The 22,421-nt window shown below is 33.1% G+C and overlaps 3 protein-coding genes and 1 long non-coding RNA gene across 7 annotated transcripts; 1 reads left to right on the top strand and 3 right to left on the bottom strand.

Moving 5' to 3' along the window:
• Positions 1–2,040: 2,040 nt before the first annotated feature.
• On the bottom strand, positions 2,041–3,786 carry LOC129896286 (protein yippee-like At4g27745). The gene is made up of 3 exons (XM_055972144.1): positions 3,620–3,786; positions 3,004–3,161; positions 2,041–2,412 (listed from the first exon to the last, which is right to left on the bottom strand). The coding sequence occupies exons 2-3, from the start codon at positions 3,094–3,096 to the stop codon at positions 2,185–2,187; spliced, it is 321 nt and encodes a 106-aa protein (XP_055828119.1). The 5' UTR covers positions 3,097–3,161; positions 3,620–3,786; the 3' UTR covers positions 2,041–2,184.
• Positions 3,787–7,389: 3,603 nt separating this feature from the next.
• On the bottom strand, positions 7,390–8,376 carry LOC129894975 (protein yippee-like At4g27740). The gene is made up of 2 exons (XM_055970579.1): positions 8,097–8,376; positions 7,390–7,862 (listed from the first exon to the last, which is right to left on the bottom strand). Exons 1-2 carry the CDS (start codon positions 8,193–8,195, stop codon positions 7,638–7,640), a joined length of 324 nt encoding a protein of 107 aa, XP_055826554.1. The 5' UTR covers positions 8,196–8,376; the 3' UTR covers positions 7,390–7,637.
• A 417-nt stretch (positions 8,377–8,793) lies between these two features.
• Positions 8,794–12,197, bottom strand: LOC129896022 (uncharacterized). Of its 3 annotated transcripts, none has more exons than XR_008767898.1 (3): positions 11,989–12,197; positions 11,084–11,134; positions 8,794–10,002 (listed from the first exon to the last, which is right to left on the bottom strand). It is a non-coding gene; the product is annotated as an uncharacterized LOC129896022 (long non-coding RNA). The 3 variants fall into 3 exon arrangements; XR_008767896.1 differs by having other exon boundaries at positions 8,794–9,999; XR_008767897.1 differs by lacking the exon at positions 8,794–10,002 and adding an exon at positions 10,009–10,448.
• Positions 12,198–17,687: 5,490 nt separating this feature from the next.
• Positions 17,688–22,120, top strand: LOC129895680 (RNA-binding protein 2-like). 2 transcript variants are annotated; one of them, XM_055971417.1, is made up of 7 exons: positions 17,688–17,862; positions 18,600–18,721; positions 18,825–19,059; positions 19,134–19,195; positions 19,283–19,364; positions 21,548–21,668; positions 21,772–22,120. In XM_055971417.1, exons 1-6 carry the CDS (start codon positions 17,772–17,774, stop codon positions 21,649–21,651), a joined length of 696 nt encoding a protein of 231 aa, XP_055827392.1. In that variant the 5' UTR covers positions 17,688–17,771; the 3' UTR covers positions 21,652–21,668; positions 21,772–22,120. The 2 variants fall into 2 exon arrangements, with proteins under 2 accessions (XP_055827392.1, XP_055827393.1); XM_055971418.1 differs by having other exon boundaries at positions 21,548–22,120.
• The last annotated feature ends 301 nt before the right edge of the window (positions 22,121–22,421 follow it).

Raw genomic sequence — 22,421 nt, 5'->3', positions numbered from 1 at the left:
AGAGCAATATTAGAGAGTATTAATTGGGTGCTTGAGAATTGGCCCTTGGTGCCTCCAACCACTTGACCAATATATGTACATATAATTTTTATTTTATTTTAAAAGGGGTTTAAAAACAATGTAATTAATTTTCTGTTTCTATAATCTATAATTCTTGAAATTTCCTTACTTAAGTAGTTTAAACGAACTGTTTGGGTTTGAGATTTCCCGCATTAATGAATGAAGCCTTCCTTCCCCTTGAAAAAAGTTGTCAATGGCTGTAAACGAAAACGAAAATGACTGGTATTTATGGGCAATTGTGAGAAGTTGCAGAAAGAGGAACAACTCTGTTCTTGACAATCAGAGTGTTCATGAAGATCCTACTCATGGAAACTCTGTTATCAACACACAAGACACAAGTCTTTCACAAGAAGAAAGTGATTATGTTGATTATTTTACAGACTCATTTGCCATGGAAAACAAGCGTTACTTTGGATTAGATGAAGTTATCGGTCTTTCCAAGAACTTGAATACCAATTCAAGAAATGAACCCCATAACCAAGAAAATCAAACTGAAACTATTCCAAACACCCCACTGGTGATTGTAGAACAAGAGGAGGAAGAGAAGAACAAGAGCACAAGACGAGAAATATTGGCTGAGAAATTGAGTGAGGCGGATCAATGGAGATGGAGAGAGACTGGGATGAGTTCGACTTCTCAGAAGAACTACTCTACGTGTGATGAAGTTGAAGATCGTCCCGCAAAGAGATCCAAACAAGGTGATTGAAACTTACAGAGGCCAACACAATCACCCTCCTCCTAAGCAACATATTGCAATGGTACACAGGAGTCCTAATGCTGCTGCGCCAGTGGAAGACCCATATTTTCCCTCTTCTACCTCTACTTTGTAATTCAACTAACAAGCCAGTTTTTTAAGAAATTCTTTTGTGCCATAGTAAGTCAGTCGAGATGTTTCTAACTAGACTAATGCATCTTGAACGAGTCACTGTTGAAACTGAAATAGGATCTTCTATTTGGAATATTGAATTTCTAGTGTTATTCTTTCTAATATAGTAACCAAGCTTTTCCCTTGGCATCTCTATCAGTTTCAAGAATCACTGGTATTTCCTTTGTTCCTAGAAGCAGCAAGAACTGAACCTAATGATCAGTTAAACAGATATTCAGATGCATATAAACTGAAACAACTTTGCAAAATGTGTATTAGCAAGGCAATCTTTTCTTTTTAAGGAGTGACAAGTTCGTCATATCATTGTTCACCAATGTTATTTGGTGGATAGGAAGAGATGACTGAAGCAGGTCAACAAACATGAAGTTGCACTAACAAAAATGAGAAACTCGTAGTCTAATGAGCCATACATAAATTATTGAATCCAAGGCCATTAGATATTCACCCTCTACCCTTTACTTATAAGACAGATGAAGCAATTGTCTTAAATTCCTCATGCTTAAAACACTGTTAAAGGGCTCCAGCTTGACCGTAGGGGAACAAAGGATGCACTCCGCACTACACATACACCCTCTCTTTCTCCTCATCCTCTTCTTTCTCTACAACTAACCTGTTCACCCGAGTTTTAGGGACACTGCAGCTGGAGCCAACTAGTCTACCTTGGATCTACAAACTTAAGGGAGAGTGATTTTACAATCCACTGCCAATAAGTTTAATGCCCTTGGCATTATTTAAACAGGTGTCACTTTGCAAGTGTGGGGATCAAGAGCTTCTACAAGCTCTTATAATAGGAAATTTAATAGACACAGCTAACCCTCTGCCATCTTAGTCATTGCTTTTTGTGACACCAGAACTAGCTGATGTAAACATAAACAAAAGCCTGAATTTTTGGTTTAAGATTGGCATCCTAACCTGCCATTTAGAGGGATTGTCCACAATCGGCTCTAATTTATGGCAGAACTATACCACAGAGAGTATCACGGGCTCTTCAGGAAACTATCTACTGTTTAAAGATAATTGTGAATAATAAAAACTTCAAGCAATAGTATAGCATTTGTTTACTAACAGAGTTGCATACCAATGAGTTATATGAAACAACAGAAAGTAGAAATCTTCAATTGAGCATTTGTAATTTTTCAGTTCAGCGTGTTCTGTACAATGAGTGATATTATAGATAGGATAAACATTACTTACATTAAGTATTAAGATAAAGAATCAATAATGAAATTGGCGTTGGACTACCAATTCTCTTTAACGATTTTAGATTTCTCGAGTATGAATTTCCCTTCCTTGTACTTCTGCGTTGGCTCATAAGCTCGTTCATATTTCCAGCCCAAAACCTCATTGCAATCCCCACAGAGTACATCAGCAACAGTATGAAGACCAGTCGTGAGAGTTCTGTCTTCTTTAGCCCCAATGACAATATTCATCACATGAGTAAACAGAAAAGCTCTGCCATGCCTTCCCTGAAAAGCAATAGTATTTCTTTTCTTTGGACGAGCTCAGAAACAAGATGACCACAAATAAAAACTAACTAGTTAAGAATCATCTGATTCTTGAAGTGCAATAGAGAAATAGCCCTCCTTGCCCATTGTCAGCTCAATGTTTATGCTTTGACTAATTCTTGGACTAAAAGAAAACAATCATTACATCCCGTTAAGGCTGAAGTCGAGAAGTGTTAAAAAGCATCAATAAGAGTGAGTTGATTCCACCTTATTTTTCTTCATTTCTCATTTGGTTTTCCTTAACTACGAGTTAAGCCCGTCCTTTACTTTGAGTTCAAGACAAATGAGGGAATTAGCTAATAAAATTCATCTGAAAGAACCGATCACAAACAAATGAAAAATAAAAACTAGTACTGAATAATAAGAGATAGACACGAACCCCAACTAATTTCGAATACAAGCCATTGCAAGCATAATAAATATGCTTTTGAAGTTCTCATGACAACATTACTGTGACTTAAACCACCATACATCAAGTTTCAAGAATCATACATATACTAAACACCAACAGGAGGTACTGTAAGTTAATGAGGTATAGATAAAATGAATCACCTGAAACGCCTTAGAGATTATATCATCGTGGAGAGAGACATTGTTTCGACATTTATAGCAGCTGTACAAGCGAGGTCCGACTAATTCATCCATTCGACAAAAATCCAATGATAAATTCCTCACTGATCACTTACCACAGAAACCCAAATGACCAAATCCTACAAAGAGAAAAGATTTAAACCTGACAATCAATAAAGGTAAGCCCTTTACACTATGGAAGCAATAAACCAGAGCATAACCCAATCAAGCTAAAACAAAACAAATTTATTTAACTTAAAAGAGAAAATGCTCACGACCCAGAATTCTATTCTAAAAGATAACAACAACCCAGATAGGTTTAACCTGCACGGCGTCGATAGAAATTTTTATACGGGATTTGGTGGTGAAACTGAGAAGAAATTTAAGATGCTATGACAAACACAGGATTTCAAGATAAAAATATTAGTCAAATAAAGAAAGCTACGAATTAAAACAATAAAATATGACAAGAATCTGAGCTGTAAAAAACAAATTCAAAATCATCAATGAAGAACAAAAGCATGTTTGTTGAGAAAAACAGAAATGGGGGAAAAAAGGAAATTGAGTAAAGGGTTGTTATTCTTTGCTTGGGACTCACCTGCCAGTATGAAAATCAGGAAGCGATAAAGACGAAACAATTACGTAGCTATTTTTATTTTGATTATTTGTTTGAATATTATATAGTAATCTGTTCACAAGGGGTTTTGAGTTGATTTTGTTGGAAGATGAGAGCACACTGATTGTGTACAGCACTCGATTTCATGGCCGCCCTGCCGCCTGTTGATTTTGGGCTTAGTGTTTATTGGGCCGAATATATATTTGATGGACAGGTTAGGACTAGTGTTTTAAAAGGCGGGAGCGTAAGGCGAGACGTTTTACTTAGTATCGGACTAGGTGTAAGCCCTATGGACTTTAAATTTTTAATTCACAATATGGTATAGTAATATAATAACACAAAATTAAAAAAATACATCAATAGTTTAAAATAATTACAAATATAATTAAGGAAACTCATAGAAAATAAAACTTCTAACATGACTATACAAGTATAAATAATCTAACATCTTAACTTTTTAATAATAAAAGAATCGGTATTTCTCAAAATATTTCTTATCATACTATACAATTTACCCCCTAAAAGAAAATAATCAATAAAACTTACTAGTATTATAGTAAAAACATCACTCCATCATGAATAAAAATAAAATTACTTTCAAATAACTAAATAAAATATGATAATTTTGAGACATATGACAAAATCATGATGACCAATGATAAGTGAAAAAGTAAAATTTCGCAATATATTTTTTAAAAAATGTTACGTAATATATAATCACCTTCATAGTGTTACCAAATACTAAAAATGTGATACTATAATTTGTTACTTGAGTTACTCTCAATATTCTTATTCTATAGATTAAATATTATTAAGTATCATTCATTTATTCAAGAATTACGATGGTTAATAATGTTAATTAAAGATTTTAACACATAATTTGTGTAAGATCTATTAAGCGAGCCTCGAGCATTGAGCGTTGGGCGTGCTTAAGGCGTACAGTCAGACACTCAAGACTTAAATCTTATATAATTAAATTTCACACTTGAATTTTGAGACGTTTTGCTACAGCCTTGCTTCAGGACGAGCCTCAAGGTGAGTCTCAATAGAGTTTTTACAATGGTCAGGGCCATAGTAAAGCCCAATAGTGAGCCCGTTCAACCAGCTCTCTATTTGATGGGTCATTTCATTTGCATTTTGGTAGTACTTATTTTGTGTTGGTTTTTAATTAAAAAAAATATTTGGGTAAGTATTTTGAATAAACAATTACTGATTGTTTATTTAGATAGTAATATTATAATAAATCTGTTATTTATTAAAAGTGAATTATGCATGAAATTTAAATGTATTATAAGTGTTTTAAAATGTATTATACTTGTTTGATAAAAAATTGACACAATTTATTATAAATGTATTAAAGTGCGTAATAAATGTATTATCCATGAATAAAACTTGTATTATGTGTATTTTATAAATTATTCTCTGTAATATGTATTAAAATGTATTATAAGTGTTTAGTGAAAAAAATGTTATTGCAATAGATGGTAAGTATTTTCTTAATATAGCATATCTATGTAAATTTCCCTTTTTAATTTATGTTCCTAACAAACAACATTTTGTAAGATATAAGTTTATATTTTCGTATCATAATATTCATAAATTATATTTGGACATAATTTAAGTTTCTAAAGAATTTACGCCATACTAGACATAAATTTGATTGTTAAAGAACAAAGATTAAAGACCAGCTCATTTAAAAGACAAATATTATAGACCAACCCATTATAAATGGTGAAATGTATAATTTTATGTTATTTGATAGATCCCCCTTTGAAAGTGTTTCCTTTTTGTATTTTACATTTCTTTATATTTTTGTGTCTATTGATTATCATAGTTTTTTAAGTTGCTTTTAAATTTTAATTATGTTCCATCTTTAAAAAACTGCCTAAAATTTTGAACACTTTTTTTATTGAATATATACTTAAGTAAATAAAAGAGTATTATATTTAAAAGTTCACAAGTCTAGATAAGTTAGTCACATATTTTTCATAATATAATTATAATAAGGTTCTAAATTCAAGTCTCTTCGTCACTCCATAGTCAAATAAAATTTTCACGTCTAATACCCCAAAAAACATGTGAGATGGCAATGTCAAAGATGTGCATAAATAAATAAAATATCTATGTTTTTAGACTATTTGGTACACATTTTACACCTTATAATTTCAAAAATACTTTCGAATACACATTTATTCCTAAAAGTATCCAACTACAGAATTGACTTACTCTCTACCTGAGGTAAAAGAGATCTTTGAGAGTGGAATGAAGGATAGGAGATTTCTAATTTTTTTTCTTTTTCTTTTATTATAAATATTTAATTAAAGGTTAATTATGAAGAGATGAGTTGAATTAGAATATTTAAAAGTTTAGGGTAAAAATTAAAAGAGCAAAAACTTTTAATAAAATTCTAAATTCCATTCACTTACTCCATTTTTTTAAACTTCCGTCCTCCATTTCTCTCCTCTCTTCTCTTCTCTTCTCTTTTCTTTTCTCCATTTTTTAAAACATTCTTGTTCCTTTTTTCTTCATCTTCTCCTTCCTTAACTTCTTTACCTTTTTTCTTCTCCTTTTTTCCCTTTCTTTTCAAACTTTTTGTGTTTTCATCTTCTTCTTCTTCGGATGTTGTCATTCTCATTTTTTTCTTCGCTCCAATTTGATTGTGAAAATTGTAAAAAAAAATTGATGAAAAGAGAAGAGAGGATATGTTGTTTATATAAACATGAGTTGTTCAAGCAACCAAGAGATGTTGGTTAAACAACCCTAAGTTGTTTAGTTCAAACAACCAGAAGATATTTAAACAACTCTAAGTTGTTTAGGTGTTTTTTATGATTCTTTAGTTAAAACAATGAGAATATTTTAAATATCAGCTAGTTGTTTGGAGAAATATGAAAATATTTGCTAATTGTTTTGGAGATCGAGATATGAAAACATTTATTTGTTATTTAGATAAATGTTTAAACATCTGCTAGTTGTTTGGAGGTGATGATGACGTGGAGGAGGGGAGGTTGGGGGAGGATGGGGCTGGGGGGTGGATGAGGGGCAGGAAAAAAAAGAGAGGGGTTATTTTATAAATTAAAAAAACTTGTGGGTTTTTAAAATATGTGTCATTATAACTAATTAAAAAAGAGTTTCTTTTATTTCATTTTTAATACTTGTGTCCTATTTTTTTTATTTACACTCTCAAAAATCTCTTTTAATTCAATCTCCCTACTCTCTACTTCTCAAACAATTTTATTTAAATACAAAACATTGCAACTCTTTATCGCGTGCAATAAGAGCAAATGAGATTCTAAATAGAGGTCCTTTGGTTTGCAAATACTTAAGTTGTATCGAGATTACAATATGTACATTATAACGGGGGATTAAATTATAACGAGATTATTTAGTGAATTTATAATTTTGATAGATAGATGGGTCGTTAGATTAAATGAGATATATAAGATATATTAATACAAAATATGTGTTTAGTTTCGTAATATATAACATTTTATAAAGATAGTTATACCGTATTCTGTAAACCAAATGAGCCCCTAATGGGTTGTTTCATCAAATGGATAAGGATAGCAATTTTACGATAAAAATATGAGATTATTTTATTGTATTGGTTAAATTTTACGATAATATCAGCAAAATTTGGGATCTTAGACTTCATGGTCCACATATAATTGATCAGACTTCCCAAAGGTTGCTTTAGATGTTAAGTTATTCCCACATTTAATTTAAAGTAAGAGAAGACATATAATAAAATTGACTAGGCCACAAATTATATATCATCTTATCATTATTGGAGTAATTGTCTTGTACGTTTTGATCCCTTTCTAACATAAAGCAAGTGAAAACCATCTTAAGAACTTACTCTGTTTCTTACAGATCAACAACTTGAGTAATACACAAGAGCTAAAAGTAGTGGTTTTTAACCTCATTTTCATGACCAGAAATCTTATTAATTTACACTGTTATTCACGATGGAGAACTAGTTGTAGATAAAATGAGTGATTAATTAATATTCTTTGAGAATTTTGGCAATCTCGATAATGAAACCGCCTTCTTTGTATTTCTGTGCAGGATCATAAGCTTTAACATACTTCCAACCCAATTCCTGCCCACACTTGCTGCAGAATATATCAGCAACGCTGAAGGTACCCGTCATCAGTTTTCTATCTTCCTTTTTCCCCACAACTACATTCATAGCATGACGAAAAAGATACGCTCCTCCTGATTTTGCCTGACAAAATGTTTATCAATTCATGGATCAAATTGAAGTTAAATACAATTTTTGAAAGACGATTTTGGGCTTAATTTTATCAGAAACAATCTTTTGATCCTTCTTCAGACTCTACTTGTAAGATCATACTACTATGTATATCTTGTTGTATGGATCAATTGAAGTCGATGGAGAATTACTTAAATAAACATAGGTAAAAAGTACTCCTAGTAGTGAAAAAATTAGAGTAATTACCACAAAGCGTTTAGAGAGAAGATCATCTCGAAGAGCGATTGGATTCTGGCAAATCCTGCAGCTAAACAAAGGGTGATTATATGCAGCAGCGTCCGCCATTAATTAATTAACAGAGTGTGTGTATATAAGGGAAAGAAACAGAAAAAGGTTTGAGTCTGATTATATGTAGACACAATTAAATATTTATATAGAGATTACCAAACTCATTGGTTTTTTTTCTCTGCTGTGCAAGGAAGATGAATTTTCTTGGCAATTGCTTTTTGACAAAGATGGAGGATAGGATAGGGGTGGAAAATGCAATCCAGATGGAGACGTGACAACTGCTTTAATGAAAAAAATTATAATTTATAAAAAAAAATTGAAAAAGAAAGTGGATTTTTCTTTCAAGATTTTCTCTCTTCTTTTAGTTTTTCTTTTTCTCTTCTTTCCTCTGCTTCTTTTTCTTTTCTTTTCTTAATTCATTGTCCCTCCCTCAATTATTATCTTTTACCTATAAATAAGGCAGCGCAGAATAAAAAAAAACACAAGAAATTTTCTCATTCTCTTACTATCTTTTTTTCTTAATAAATTGCTAAATTAATTTATTTCATAACATGTTATCAGCACGAGCCTCCATCGGTTTGAGCTATATTTTAAGAAGGTAACAAAAGGGTAAGAATTTTATTTTCTTAAAATGTCTAATATTTCTAAACTTGAATTTATTGCTCTTGACATATCTGAAAAAAGCCTACTCATCATAGACACTAGATGTCGAAATACATCTAGAATCGATGGGTCTGACAGACACCATCAAAGATGACAATACGGCATCTAGTCAAGACCATGCCAAAGCCATGATATTTCTCTGTTACCATCTTGACGAGAGATTAAAATTACAGTACCTTACATTAAAAGATCCTCTTAAATTGTGAAAGAATCTTAAAGAAAGATATGACCACCTAAAGTTGGTCATCCTTCTACAGACACGTCATGATTGGCTAAATTTGAGATAATGGATTTCAAAAATATAACTGAATATAATTTTGTCTTGTTTAGAATTATAGCTCAGTTAAATTTATGCAGAGAAGAAATCACTAAGCAAGATAAACTTGAAAAAACATACTCCACATTCCCATCCGCGAATATGCTCCTGTAGCAACAATATCGCAAAAAGGATTTTAAGAAATATTTTTAATTACTTTCTCATCTTCTAATTGATGAACGTTACAATGAACTATTAATGAAAAATCATGATAGTTGGCCCGTTGGTTCTTTGCCACTCTCTGAAGTGAACCAGGTAAATTATAACCAACGAGAAAAAGGGGCCCCAGTCGTGGTCGTAATCGTGGTCATGATCGAATAAGAAATAATAATAATGATACTCGGCTGACACCGAGAAATGATCAGCAGTACAAAAAAAAGAGTGAAAAGCCAGAAGCTTTATCAAAGAAAAATTCAAAAAGTATATGTCATAGATGTGGAGGTATGGGGCATTGGTCACGGACATGTCGGTCATCAAAACTGTCACGATCCAACCCCGTAGACAGTGACTGGTGCCCGAGTTGGGCACCAAAACGTACCCTTATCCCAAATTAACATTTTAATCGAATAAACATAGGTAGTGATTAGAAAAAATTGCTAAATAGATCACAAAAATAGATGTAGGCACGAGGGCCGATAGGCCATCACGAAACACACAAAATCCAAAACATATATACAAAACCCACAACATAACTCTGTCAACAGACCTCTACAGATGATAGCATAGTCATATGACGGGACAAGGTCCCGTCGTACCCCTGACCAACATATCCAAATATATAGAGATAAAGTCAGTACCAAAATACAAGCTCCGAACAAGGGAGCACTGTCAACGACGCATCAATATCCTAAATAGGTGAATCAGCAAATTGAACTTCGGTACCTGCTGGCATGTAACGCAGCCCCCGAAGAAAGGGGGTGAGTACGAAAAATGTACCGAATATGTAAAGCATGAACTGTAATAAATAAAATCATAATCTGAATAGTAGGTGCAAAAAATGAAATAAATGTTCAGAATTTTAAAATGCTTATCATAATCACAAATTATATATGCAAAGACATATGCCATATCCGGCCCCATTATGGGACTCGGTGAACAAAATATGGTCGCCCTCCCATCATCGACGTCACTGCACAACATAACACCAGAGTAGGGAATATCTCCGTAACGAATCATATTATATCAGATGGCCATATCAAATCATATCATATCGGATCATATCATACCCCAAACATATGCGTACATGGCACAGCATACGTCCGTGGCATAATATACACCACTCAATGTACACGTCATACCTGTCCCCTCACGTCGGGACACGGCGAGCAATGCTGAGAAATACGCACGAAAACATATCCTGGCTCAGGCTCAGTGAAAGAGTGGTTACAGTATACACGAGTAGAGTAGTGAGAAACTAAATGCAATTTAAAATTTAAAATATTTATACAGACTCGATAGCATGATTTCGATAACAAATCATATATAAAAAGACTTGATTAATGATAATAGTGCAAGTCTTCTCAATGTCACGATAGTCTATGTCAAAATAGTTTTGCTGGAATCGTCTTCATATTTCAAAATATACCATGGCACTTAACGGAATAATTAATTGCATAATATTCGGAATAGTAGCAAAGGGTTTCTTTCAAATTCTACCTAACATAGGCCAAACGGAATAACAAAGAAAAATTCGAAATAGTTGACCGAGGTGGCGTATTTAACTGCGTTAAACGTCATAACGTTATTTATAAGAGTTTCAAGGTAGTCGGATTCTATTTGTGCAAATTCTAGAAGTTTAGATAAAAATTTTTCAAAAATATTCATAAATACTTAATTCAATTCTATTGAATAGAAAAGGAAAAAATTTGATCGCCGATTCCGAAGAGTAGAGTCATCCCCGAGGCTCGTATCCAAACCTATTACACCTAGGACATGCCAAGAGAAGAAAAGGTAAATCTTTACATACCTTATCGGATTTTCACGCTTGTCCAAATTCAATTTCCGTTTCCTCCAAAATCTACAATTGGTCATATTTATCAATTACTATTAATAAGACTTTAAGAATTCAATTCTACCTATACTTGTCTACAAAAATTTTGGCAGCATCTCCCTATATATATGACAACCCCGAGATTATAACTCGGCCACAATATCAACAACCAAGCCAACAACAACACTAATACCATCAATAATCAATTTAAAATGCACCATAACATAAATTGGCTTCTTTTCCAACTAGTGTAACAACTTTCAACCAAACTTTGCATTTCCAAATAAATATGAATATTTCATGTTCATAATTAATTTCAACTCATTCCAACATAAGTAAAAAGTATTCCAAGTAAGCTACCAAATCTTCATCATTTCCATATTTCACCCAAAAATTACATAAATACAACAAAACTATTATAATTCATTTTTTTTCTTTCAACTTCATAATCAACAACAATAATCCACACTTTAACAACTTTATTTTCATAATATTATAAAATCATCCTTTAAGGGCATAATTCCTACAAACTATTTCAATACCAACTTACACCATATAAACTTCATTTATATCCCAAAAATCATAACAACAACTAACAAATTATACAAACTTAATTTTTTCCATTTCATCACCTAACCCATATTTCCAACTTCAATAAATTCATTCAACTTCCAATTTCAACATAAATTTTTTATCATAACTACTACTAAAATACTGCACAAAAATTCAAGTCTTCTTGCCAACAATCTTACATACACATAACTTATTCATATGTCAAAATCCAACCATATAACTTTCATATTTTCATGAATTCTACACATCTCTACTTACTACAACATAAACAAACTTTTATAACACAAAGAAATTGGATTAATTCTTACCTTTTCCTTCTAACTTCTTCACTTAATCAAAGCTCCAAATCAACCAAACAAGCCTTCTATCTTCAAAAATAAATCTACCATGTTATAAAGGACCCTTGATTTAGTAAAAATACCAAGAAATTATAATTTTAGGGATGAAATTTCAAGGAATGAATTTTTTCCCTCCTTGGCCGATTTCTCTTCTTTGTTTTCCTTTGTTTTTTCTCTTTCTTCTTCTCTCAATTTTCTTGAAGATTCTAGGAGTTAGGATGATATAAAGACCCCTAGGGGAAATTATCATTTTGCCCCTCACCTTTTCTAATATTTCCAAGTTGAAATTCCAATTTTGCCCTTAACCTTTTATAGTATTTCCACATGTGAAATTCCAATTTTACCCTTTAACTTTTCCAATATTTCCACATTCCAATTTAGTCATAAGAATTTTTTTGGATCCAACAAAAGCAAACATAGCCTTTTTCTTGACTTGTTACCGTTATCCCCAAAATATTTTAATGTTAAAAATACGGGTCATAACAAAAATGTTTGATTCAGCTATATCAGACATTCTTGAAGAGGGCAAAAAATAATTCAAAGACAAAATTTATCTCTGAAGATAATATTGAGCCTATGCATCTGGATGTAGCTGATTTCTTTAATTTTCCAGAAGAAAATATGAATATTGATAAGCTTAATAATATTTAAATAATTTTCTTTTTATCTGTGTGTACTAAATGATATTTTTAGTCCGTGTAAATAAATAAAAGTTGTATAATGAGCCATGTATTAATTATAATATTTACCTTATTTCTTTTTGAAGAAAAAATATGGATATGCCTCAAATTTTGTTTGGATCAATGATCAATTACAAGGATATTTGTGTAATTGATAGTGGAACAACTCATGTCATTTTTAAAAACGAGAAATATTTTTTCAACTTGCTTAGAAGAAAAGCAAATGTTAATACAATTTCTGATAATTCGAAAATGATTGAAGGCACCAGAAGAGCTACTATATTTCTGTCTAAGGGGACAAAAATTGTTATAGAAGATGCAGTATTCTCTTCTAAATCTTCAAGAAATTTGTTAAGTTTTAAAGATATCCGCAGAAATGGATATCATGTTGAAACACTATATGAAATGAATATTGAATACCTTGGTATAACCAAAAGTCTCTCAGGCCAGAAATATATTTTGGAAAAATTACCAACTTTGTCGTCTAACCTATATTATGCAAAAATTAGTGCAATTGAAGCACATATGATCGTAAACCAGAAGTTTACTGATCTAAATACATTTGTGCTATGACGTGATCGAATAGGTCATCCTGGATCAATAATGATGAGATGAATTCTTGAAAATTCAATTGGGCATTCGTTAAAGAACTAGAAGATTCTTACGAATGATGAATTTTCATGTGCTGCTTGTTATCAAGGCAAATTAATTGCCAGATCATCGACCCTGAAGGTTGGCATTGAATCTCCTAGCTTTTTAGAGCGTATACATGGAGATATATATGGACTTATTCATTCAGCTAGTGGATTGTTTGGATATTTTATGGTCCTAATAGATGTATCATCTAGATGGTCTCATATGTGCCTCTTATCATCTCGCAACCTGGCATTTACGAAGATCTTAATATAAATAATAAGATTAAGGACGCAATTTCCAGATTATCCAATTAAGGTTATTCGCCTTAATAATGCTGGAGAATTTACATCTCAAGCTTTTGATGATTATTGCTTATCAATTGGGATAAAAATTGAACATCTTGTTGCTCATGTTCATACTCAAAATGGCCTTGTAGAGTCATTTATTAAGCGCTTACAATTGATAGCGAGACCTCTACTAATGAAAACAAAATTGTCAATTACCGTTTGGGGTCATGCTATCTTACATGCAACAGTACTTGTACGTTTCAAACCAACACATTATAATAAATACTCTCCGTCACAATTAGTATTTAGTCATGAGCCAAATATAGTCCATCTACGAATTTTTGGTTGTGCAGTATATTTGCCTGTAGCACCACCACAACGTACAAAAATGGGCCCTCAACGAAGGATAGGCATATATGTTGGGTTTGACTCACCCTCCATAATTCGCTACTTTGAACCGTTTACAGGAGACTTATTTACTGCTCGATTTGTAGATTATCGATTTGATAAAATAATTGTTCCGCCACTAGGGGGAGAGAAAAAGGACCCCACAAGAGAAATTGCCTGAAAGATTTTATCATTATCTCATTTTGATCTACGTATCCGCACATGTGAGCAGGAGGTCCAAAAGATCATCCACTTACAGAATATAGAAAATTAAATGCCAGATGCATTTAATAATTTGAAATGGATAACTAAGACACATATTCCTGCAGTGAATGTGTCTATCCGGATTGATGTCCCAAAAGGATCATCTACTAGTATCATAACTTCTGAATCTGAAACACGCCTAAAGCGTGGTAGACTACTGGATTCAAAGAATAAAAATTCTAGAAAGATAAGCGTAAGGAATAACAAAAATGATACTACAAAAGAAACCCCCGAAGAAGGTCAAGATTTAAGTAATCCTGATATTACTGAAGAAATCAATGAACCCGAAATTCAAGTAAATGGAGAACTTTCAATAAGTTCTACTGGTGATGAGATAAATTTAGATCAATCAAAAATTATGGTGGATAATATTTTTGCATACAATATTGCAATTAACCTCATACAAGATAGTGAAAGTCTTGAGCCTAATTCCGTTGAAGAATATCGACGTAGATATAATTGGCCAGAATGACAAAAGACAATTCAATCAAAATTAGACTCACTTGCTAAACGTGAGGTTTTTGAACCTGTAGTCCAAACCCCTGAAGGTGTAAAATCAGTTGACTATAAATGGGTTTTTATGCGAAAACGAAATGAGAGAAATGAAATTGTAAGATACAAGGCACGTCTTGTTGCATAAGGATTCTCTCAAAGACCTGGGGTCAACTATGAAAAAACATATTCACCTGTTATGCATAGAATAGATTTTCGATATTTCATTAGTTTAGTTGTACATAAAAATCTTGAAATATATCTAATGAATGTAGTTACATCACATTTATGGTTTACTTGATAATGAAATTTATATGAAAATCTCAGAAAGATTAAAATTGCTTGAAGCATGTACTAAGTCTCGGGACATGTACTTAATCAAATTGCAAAAATTATTATGTAGTCTGAAACAATTAGGGCGTATGTGGTATAATCACCTTAGTGAGTATTTGATAAATGAAGATTATATAAATAATGTCATTTGTCTATGTGTTTTTATTAAGAAAATGGAATCAGAGTTTGTTATACTTGCCGTTTATGTTGATGACATAAATCTCATTGGAATCATTGAAGAGGTCCAAAAGGCGATTGAATATCTAAAGAAAGAATTTGAGATGAAAGACCTTGGAAAGATAAAACTTTATCTAGGTCTGCAAATTGAACATTTAGCAGACGGGGTCTTTATCCACTAATTTGCCTACATTGAGAAAATCTTAAAACGATTTTACATAGACAAAGCACATCTATTAAGTACTCCAATGGTTGTTCGATCACTTGAAGTGGAAAAAGATCCATTTCGACCTCCAGAAAAGGATGAAGAGCTTCTTGGTCCTAAAGTACCATATCTCAGTATTATTGGTGCACGTATGTACCTTGCTAACGCAACCATGCCTGATATAACATTATGTGTTAATTTGCTGGCAAGGTATACTTCATCTCCAATGCGAAGGCATTGGAACAATATCAAACATATTTTGCGATACCTAAAAGGTACCATTGATATGCGTTTGTTTTATACTAAAAAAACTTGTACAGATCTTATTGGTTATGCAGATGCAGGTTATTTATCAGACTCACATAAAACTCGATCTCAAACAGGCTATTTATTTACACACGGAGGAACTGCTATATCATGACGATCTACAAAGTAGTCTATTGTCGTTACTTCTTCAAATCATGCTGAAATAATAACAATTCATGAAGCAAGTAGAGAATGTGTGTGGTTGAGATTGATGATATAGTTCATCAAAGAAAGATGTGGCCTGGAAAGTGATGTCAAAGTACCCACAATTATATTCGAAGACAATGTCGCGTGCATAGCTCAATTGAAAGGTGACTTCATAAAAGGAGACATAACGAAATATATTTCACCAAAATTATTCTTCATACACGATCTCCAGAAGAATGGCGCTATTGATGTACAATAAGTTCATTCAAGTGATAATCTTGCAGATTTATTCGTAAAGACATTACCAACATCAACTTTTGATAAGCTAAGGTATAAGGTTGGAATGCGCCGTCTCCAAAATATCAAATGAAATTTTCATCAGGGGGATTAAAATACGCGCTGTACTCTTTTTTCCTTAACCATGGTTTTATCCCACTGAATTTTCCTAGTAAGGTTTTTAATGAGGCAGCAATCAAGACGTATTATCAGATTTGTGTATTTTTTTTCCTTTATTAGGCTTTTTTTCACTGGATTTTTCCTAGTAAGATTTTAATGATGTACGGAATCTATGAAGGTTCAGAATAACTATATATATTTGTTCTTTTACTAAATTTTTTATTTATGGACATCCAAAGGGGAGTGTTGTAAAAGAAATTGAACATCCCTTTCTTCTTATACTTTTCCTTTTTCTCTTCTTTCCTCAACTTCTTTTTCTTTCCTTTTTCTTCACACATTGTCCCCTCTCTCAATTATTATCTTATGTCTATAAATAAGGCAGCACAGAATGAAAAGATACACACGAAATTCTCTCAATCCTCTCAAATCTCTCATTCTCTTACTATCTCTTTTTTTTAATAAATTGCTAAGTTAATTTATTTTATAATATTTTTATAGTTTTTAAATATTAAATTCTAATTTTAAAATATTAATTTAATCTAATTTAATTTAAATTTTAAAAATTAATTAAATTAACTTTCGATAATTGAATGTGACAACTATTTTAATGAAAGACATGGATTAAAACTGTTCATCAGGAACTACTTTACACCTAATCCTAAACACAGAGATATTATTTTTGTTTATTTTACCGCATATAAAACATTTATTTATATTAGATATATGCAAAAGGCTTAAAATTATTTATATTAATCTTGAAGCTAATATTAAATTAACTAGTTAGATGTATGTGTGTCTCATGTTGATTAATAATAAATATATATATAAAAAATTAATTAGATGTTATTTTGATAGTACAAAATTTAAAAAAAACAATATAAAATTTTTAAAATAAAAAATTATAAAGTGAAGCGTTAAAAATAAAATTAAAACTATTTTTTAATTTTTTTATATTTTATATCTAAATCATTGCTCATTAATTTAAAATTATACATATTAATCTAGTAAGAGCCCGTTTGGATGGGCTTAAAAAAGTAACTTTTATGTATGAAATACTTTTAGAACTTTAAAGTGCTGAAAGTTATTTTTATAAATAAGCAGTTGAGTGTTTGGATAAAAGTTCTTAAATAAGGAAAATTATGTGAATTTTAGGATTAAAAGAATAAAAAGGGTAGTTTGAAAATTTAGTTAAAATATAAGAGATATTAAAGTAATTTTCATGGTCAAAGAAAAAAGTTAGAAATCCTAACTTTTCATTTTTGACTGACTTTAAGAACTTGATGGCTTAAAGTTAGGATTACACAAACACATTCAAAAGTGATTTTGACCAACTTAAAGTCAATCCAAACGTGTTATATTCTTGATGGATTTATAGAATTAGTGTAAAATCCGATATTAGAGCATCGAATCTCGGTTATTAATTCCTTTTCATTCGAAATTGAAATGGCAGATGCTTACTGGAGAGTCACCGACGGCCTGATACATCCGGTATCTCTTCCTCCGGTCCCCTCAAAACGCCCTCGGACCGATCATGGTACCTACATCTACTTCCCTTCGCTCTTTCAACTTATTAATTTGTTTAGTATCGTTGTTCTATCCCTAAATTAACAAAAGCTAGGGTTTTTTGAAGGGAAACTTTCAAAAACAGCAAACATTAGTCCGGACTCGTTAGCTACCGTTTCATTGATTACAACTCGCAGCTATACTTTGGTTTGCTACGTATTTATATTTTTGTATCTTTTCGCAGATTTCAGAGAAAAGAAATACAAAAACATTGTTCATACAGTGTAAATTTCCCTTTTTTGAATCCAGTGGAAAAGGATTTAATTGTGCTAGCAATTGAAAAGAAATGTTATTTGTAAGGATGTCATTCATAGAAGTTAGAGGAGCAAGTTAAAGATATGGTCTTTTGTCATTGGTCGGCCTAAATTCGATGATGATCGGGAACTTTTTGTTTCCTCAGATAAAAAATGGTTATATATATGCCATGTGGTTAATCTCAGCAGTTGATTAAACCTTGAACATTTTTTTTTTAATTATTAAGAGGAAAGTGGACAAATCTTCTCCAAGTAGCTGTCTTGGTTTTCATTCTGTTCTCTCGTGTTGGTTCTGACAATGTTTGAACATCATCTTGCCTAGTTTAGCTTACCACTTTTTTATTTGTCTGTACGTGTGTTCCTATTAGCTTATCTATGAGTGTACTTATCTGAGTTATTGCTAATTTTTCTCTATTGAGAAATAATACTATCATTTTATGTTGTCACTTCATAGATGTTCCAAGTGGTCCTGAGATGCCTGGCCATCATAGCCAAAATGATGTACAAGGAAGGCATCATGCCATTAGAGAAACGGATCCTATTGAAACATCCTATGAACGATACTTGCGAAGCGGGGTACTTAATCTTTGGTTCGTTTATGCTTGGTTAATTTTCGTGTCCTTTTATGCTCAATTCCTTAATGATGAATTAGTCTAACATATTGTTCAAAATTTATCAGCAAACTTCCTCGTATGCTGGGGGTGAATCTGCAAGATCCATGAATAATGGAGTAACCAGTCATCCTATCGACGGTCCACGTGTTATGGGTACTGTGGGATCAGAGCCAGTTGCTGCTAGAAGCAGGGCCACTGGGTTTGGAGGTGTTAGACCAGAAGTTCCTCTTCCACCTGAGGCTAGCAGTACATTGTTTGTGGAAGGGCTGCCTGCTAATTGCACCCGAAGAGAGGTGTCACGTATCCTTCTATAGTGTTCTCCATTTCACTATTTTAGTTACCATTCTAGTTCTTTCCTTGACTCCAGTTTGCAGATATATTTCGACCATTTGTAGGTTTCAAAGAAGTTAGACTGGTGATCAAAGAATCACGATATGTAAGAACACACACTGTAGATTTCTTTCTAGTCGTAGTTCTGTTATGATGTTTTCTTAGGAATTCTCTGTTCCATCAACTTATGTAGCCAGGAGGACATCCGTTTGTTCTTTGCTTTGTTGATTTTGTGAGTCCAGCCCATGCAGCCACTGCGATGGATACTTTAGAAGGTGAGATTTCCACACCCGCCATTAGCAAAATTAATCTTGTCACTGATCTGGTTTTAGGCTTTTAGTATAGTCAGTCTTCTATCAGAGCTTACTTATCAAAGAGGTACAACCAAAGTTCGGAGGGATACAATATAAAAAAGTTGAAAGACTGAGTTGAGTGGCTAGAGAGGGCAATTGGGTAGGAAGAGGTGTGGGATGCGGTGGACAGTTGTCCGGTTGATAAGACCTTGGGTAATGATGGCTATAAAATCAAGAACTACCTGGCATTGAAGTTAGGCTGTATTACTGTAAGGAAATGGAAGGTTGACATAGCTTCTAAGTCAGGAAACATAGCTTCCTCTTGCATGTTTCCCCGTCGAGAGTGCAAATCATGACTATTATTTATCTTATGCAGTACTCTTTAATTTAGACTCTGTAGCTTAAATGCTGGTAGTACTTTTACGATCATTTCACAGTTTTTGCTCGCTTTTTTTCACTGGATGCATCTGATCATAGACTCTTTTGTGATTGCCCTCTTTATTTGGCTACCTGCATCTGAGACTTATAGCTTCTATGTTTCTAGCATGAAAGATTCTCCACCATTCCCGTGGAACACAGAATATTCCATAGACAAAATGACTTTTTTTTATATGTAGCCCTAGACAACTAATTTGATAGGTGTTGTTCATCTTATTCCTTCCCTTTCCTCTTGGTAAGTGGGGAGCAAGTCTGCAGTCTGATTGAAGCACACCCAAAATGTAATGATTTTGCCAATAGAAATTAGGTTTCTCATCTTTCTTGGGAATTTTAATTAAAGGTGACAAAAGAGTTTTAAAATTAAAAAAAAGTGACTCAAGTCTTAATTATTGAGTAGAGGTGACAATTTTAAGATTAGTCATAATGACACTAATTTTAAAACCCTCAAGTTTTTTTATTTACATAAAAAACCCTATCTTTCCCATCCCACCTCTCCCTCCCCCCTACCCCCTTCCCACCTTACCCTTCTGCCGCCGCCATCCCCTGTCTTCTGCCGCCGCCATCCCCTGTCTTCTGCCGTTGCCATCCCCTGCCCTTCTGCCGCCATCACCGTCGTCGTCGTCACCACCTCTACCACCACCAAATCTTCTCCTTATTCCTCCATCACCACCACTTCCTCCTTTTATTCCTCTTCCACCACCACCACTTCCTCCTCTTCTTCCTCCTCCACAACCATTGTTGCCACCTCCTTCTCCTCTACCGTCGCAGCCACAACAACTACCATCTCCACATTCGTTGTTACCACCAACATCAACACCTTCTTTGCCGCCATAACCACGTTCTCCTTCACCTCACAATTGTTGAAATTGTTGCAATAGAAAAGTCATCTGTTGCAACTGTTGCAGACGTCATCTGCTGCAACAGATAGGTATCTTTTCCTATCTGTTACAACAAATAGCACATCTATTACACCATATAGGATATCTGTTGCAATAAGTTGTAAAAATAAGGGCCAAAAAGTAAAAAAAGAAGAAGAGCGTGATAAAAAATGATGAACGTCGGCGGCGATGATGACGGCAACAAAGACTATAAAGAAGAAAATAGAGGAAGAGAGAAAGAAAGAAAAGAGAAGAAGATGAGTGGGAGAGAAATCTGAAAAGAGAAAGAAGGAGAAAGAAAGATTAAAAAGATAATGAAGGGGGAAATATTAAAATTTGAAATTTAAAAAGGGAGGGAAGATTTTTCAAAATTTCCGAAATATTAATATACCCCCAAAGTTTTTAATTACTCTAATCAAGTCTACTTTTCACGTAATTCCATTTGACCATGTCAAAGTCACCAATATTAAAAATAAGACTTAAAAACACTCTTTGATAAATCTTCACATCTTTCTTGACTCGAACAAGGAGAGTAGACATTTATATTCACCTCTTCTGTAGTTTTTCATCTTGTTTCTTCGAGTGACTTGCAGGTTAAACTTTTTTCTTCTAGTAATTGAAAGGGAATTGGAGTTCCTTAAAGGTAAAAGAAAATTTGCAGAAGGCACTGTTTATAGCTTTGACATGCTTTTGAGTTTGCATGGCTTGATGAATTCCAATGCAAACTAAAGTGGTCCCATTCCAGTTTTTGGACAACGAACACTAAATTACTTGTTTGCGCGTATGTACCTAAATAGTCAATGATGTGCGTGGCGTGAGATACTATATCTCAATCTGACAATCTTGCAGGTTATAAATTGGACGAGCATGACCGTGATTCGCCCAACTTAAGGCTGCAATTTGCTCGCCGTCCTGGTGCCAGGTCAGGTAGTGGGTATCGCGGAAAGCATTGAATTATGCGTTTTTACAGGTGATATGCTAGACTATGTGCGGTTGACCTTTATTACTAATGACCAAAGGCTATGTTACAAATTCATCGATCGAGCTAAATTTTGGAACGACCCTCTCTGTAGGACCAACTTGAATTTGGAGATTACATGTGTAGATGTTATGCCAGTATTGCAGTTTTGTGTTCGACATCTCTCTGTGAATGGGTGGTTTCATTAGGACTGGCGCTTTTTCTCTTTGCACGGGAAGAAATGGTAGTAGGGTTTTAGCATTTAGCTTTTATTTCCGTATCAATTTCTGCGCTGCCCTTTGCTGAACACGGGAGTTGTTATTTTTCGTATCCTGATTGATGACAGATGATTTCAGTTTTATCTGCCGCGTAGGATGTTATTTATACCATTGTAATTTTAATGATAAGTGGGAGATGCTGTGTTACTATACCATTGTTAATGATCATGTGGTAATTTTTCTGAATTCATCTTTAGATTTGTTAAACAACTAGTTTTACATACCGTTTCAGGATTCTTTTTTTTTTTGTCAGGTACCGTTTCAGGATTCTATTTTCGAGCTATTGGTTTTTGAGTTAATTTTTTTAAATCTTTTTACAGTACATAGTTTTGAAACACTTGTTTGGAATAATCTTCAAATATTATTTAAAATTGTGAAATAAGATCTAACAAACGTATTTGTAGCAAGAAAGGAAAACTTTTTGCGCTCTTATATGTTGGAAATAAAAATAAAAGCAGAGTGAGGTAACAACATGCTTGTGTGAAAG

Source organism: Solanum dulcamara, chromosome 7 (genome assembly GCF_947179165.1).
Source record: "Solanum dulcamara chromosome 7, daSolDulc1.2, whole genome shotgun sequence".
NCBI classification, from domain to species: domain Eukaryota; kingdom Viridiplantae; phylum Streptophyta; class Magnoliopsida; order Solanales; family Solanaceae; genus Solanum; species Solanum dulcamara.
Note: the sequence above shows the minus strand (reverse complement) of the source record. Positions and strands in the feature narration are given on the sequence as shown.

Excerpts from the sequence above, each read along its gene's own strand:
- LOC129894975 (XM_055970579.1), bottom strand. The coding sequence starts at position 8,195 with ATGGCGGACGCTGCTGCATATAATCACCCTTTGTTTAGCTGCAGGATT. Across the intron at positions 7,863-8,096 it reads TTCTCTCTAAACGCTTTGTG|GCAAAATCAGGAGGAGCGTA; the intron begins GTAATTACTCTA and ends ACATTTTGTCAG.
- LOC129895680 (XM_055971417.1), top strand. The coding sequence starts at position 17,772 with ATGGCAGATGCTTACTGGAGAGTCACCGACGGCCTGATACATCCGGTA. Across the intron at positions 17,863-18,599 it reads ACGCCCTCGGACCGATCATG|ATGTTCCAAGTGGTCCTGAG; the intron begins GTACCTACATCT and ends GTCACTTCATAG. Across the intron at positions 19,196-19,282 it reads TGATCAAAGAATCACGATAT|CCAGGAGGACATCCGTTTGT; the intron begins GTAAGAACACAC and ends CAACTTATGTAG.
- LOC129896286 (XM_055972144.1), bottom strand. The coding sequence starts at position 3,096 with ATGGATGAATTAGTCGGACCTCGCTTGTACAGCTGCTATAAATGTCGA. Across the intron at positions 2,413-3,003 it reads TAATCTCTAAGGCGTTTCAG|GGAAGGCATGGCAGAGCTTT; the intron begins GTGATTCATTTT and ends ATTGCTTTTCAG.